The following is a 2,103-nucleotide window of genomic DNA, read 5'->3' as shown; positions in this document are numbered from 1 at the left end:
ATTATTATTATTGGAGGGTGTGGGTTTCCCCATGCACCGCGACTAATAGTCTATTGTACGTCCCCCTTTGATATTCTACCAGTCGCCATACCCTTCCGGTACTGGTGCTCGCTATCAGCCCCGTTCAGCCAGCGAGGCTGGCAGTGGTACTTCCCCATCTACCGGAGGCATTAGAAATTATTTGGGCGGGAAGCTTTGCCTAATTTTGCTCAGAGGTCTCCTAGAGACATGAGGATCTTTTAAGTGCCATAAAGCTACGACACGGGACCCACGGCTTAAAGTCCCTCCCGGAGGACTTGTTCCCTGATTTTTCGCCCTTAAAAATTCCACGAACTCCGTCGGGTTTGAACCCGCGTACCTTGAGTCATGAGGTGGGAACGTTACCCCTATTCTGTTACAAGAATTAATGTTATTTCTTCCACATTTGTATTGATACAGCCCCGTCGTCATTCGGTATGCAGAAGATCATTACAAATATAATAATAGTAATTTATTTGGGGAGGCTATGTTTCCAAATATTGTGTAATATCTTCACTACGTTATTATTTGTGAATCTGTTAGTTTCCCTTTTCGCGAAGTATATTTTTCGACAGAATTTTCTTATGACACAGTGATGTACCTGGCTTAGAAGAATAACTTCGTAAACAGGGCTCGAGGATACGTCGAAGAGATAGAACGAATTCGCCGTCAACACACGTTGCTCACTGTTGACGAGGCGAACGACTATGTAGCTTCCATGAAAAGCCATCACTGATATGAGCATTTGCTTTACAGTTTTCTGGATGCGAGGAATCATTGCAGCCATTGTGGTCTCACCCTTAGTGCTGGTTGTAGGTAGGTCCTCCCAAGTGAAAGCGTTTGTTAAAGTCATAAGTTTCACAATTCTATCCTTCTCCAGCCAAAAAAAAAATGTGTATTATTATTATTATTTGAAAAATTGCTTTCACGCAATAACTACATTGGCGCTCAAGTTTTTAAGCTGTCTGTCATAATAGTATGGGAAATGCTTGCTAGCTTTAAGGTCAAAATTTGCGTTTTGTCTTCCCATTTCCTGATTGAAATCTAAAGACTGAAACAATAATAAAACATACTTTTGCTATGTACGAGAGCGCATCATGATCTGTCACCTTGAGACAAGTACAAAGACTGGAAGGTGTTCGAGACAGAAATCCTAATAGAGATAACATTTGTATCTAAAGCAGAAGAAGTAAAAGGAATGTGGAGAAAGCTGCTTCAGAATATTGCTGGGGTAATCAACCTAAGGAGAATGTGAAAAGGCAAGACATTTGACGAGAGAGAAACAAGGAAACTGCATACAAATATACCAAAGCAAAGAGGAGGGGAAAAAGGCTGCGCCATAACTCAGGCGGTTAGTCGCTGGCTTCCAGAGTCTGGTCAAGTGGGATTTGTGGTTGACAAAGTGGCGCTGGGGCGGGTTTTATTCGAGTACTTCGGTTTCCCCTGCCAATCTTCATTCCACCAAATTCTCCATCATCATAATCACCCGGGGCAGGCTACAATATGCCAATCAATGGCCGCCGTGCCGAATGGACCCAGTTGGACTCAACCCCCCACTAAGCGAAAAAAGCTAACGGGAATATAAGACCATTTTCCATGGGGATAAAATTAAATATACTCTTTGGTAGACAGATTTAAGGGCAAGGTGCCATGTCTGGACCTTGTAAAAGAAACTTCGGGTTCCTTAAAATGTAGGGAATTTATTGAGCAGCTGAGTGTCTTTCACACCCCAAAGAAGAAATCTGCTCTGTTATTCGTGCCTCCTTCAATTCAAACTTCTTTAATGGATTTCGATCATATGTGATACAAGTCGGCACTGACATCTGATGAATTGAATGGTTGCCTATCACCCAATTACGACGGCATTTTTATCGCCAAAATTACTTGACGAATTCCGATTATGTTTGTTACAAAATTGTACACTAAATTACAGTTGAAATTTGGTGTTCATATTCGTGGATTTTCAGTTAAGTGAATAAGATGAGAATTCTACACTAAATGATATCAGAAACATTATTAGCAGCGTTAGAATTCCTGCATCACACAAGGACACACATGGTCTTTGTATATTTGTTAAAGTTGATA

At 41.3% G+C, this 2,103-nt stretch overlaps 1 protein-coding gene across 1 annotated transcript in view; it reads right to left on the bottom strand.

Moving 5' to 3' along the window:
• The window catches only part of LOC111863732 (odorant receptor Or2), a 12,821-nt gene extending 11,927 nt beyond the window's left edge, over positions 1 to 894 (bottom strand). Inside the window, exon 1 of the mRNA XM_023850313.2 lies at positions 620 to 894. Within this exon, the coding sequence (XP_023706081.1) occupies positions 620 to 871 (252 nt within the window). The 5' untranslated portion in view covers positions 872 to 894. The remainder of the gene's footprint in view (positions 1 to 619) is intronic.
• Positions 895 to 2,103: the final 1,209 nt, after the last annotated feature.

This window comes from Cryptotermes secundus, unplaced genomic scaffold, assembly GCF_002891405.2.
Source record: "Cryptotermes secundus unplaced genomic scaffold, Csec_1.0 scaffold556, whole genome shotgun sequence".
NCBI lineage: Eukaryota > Metazoa > Arthropoda > Insecta > Blattodea > Kalotermitidae > Cryptotermes > Cryptotermes secundus.
The sequence above is the reverse complement of the archived record's forward strand: the minus strand, read 5'-3'. Positions and strand labels throughout refer to the sequence as shown.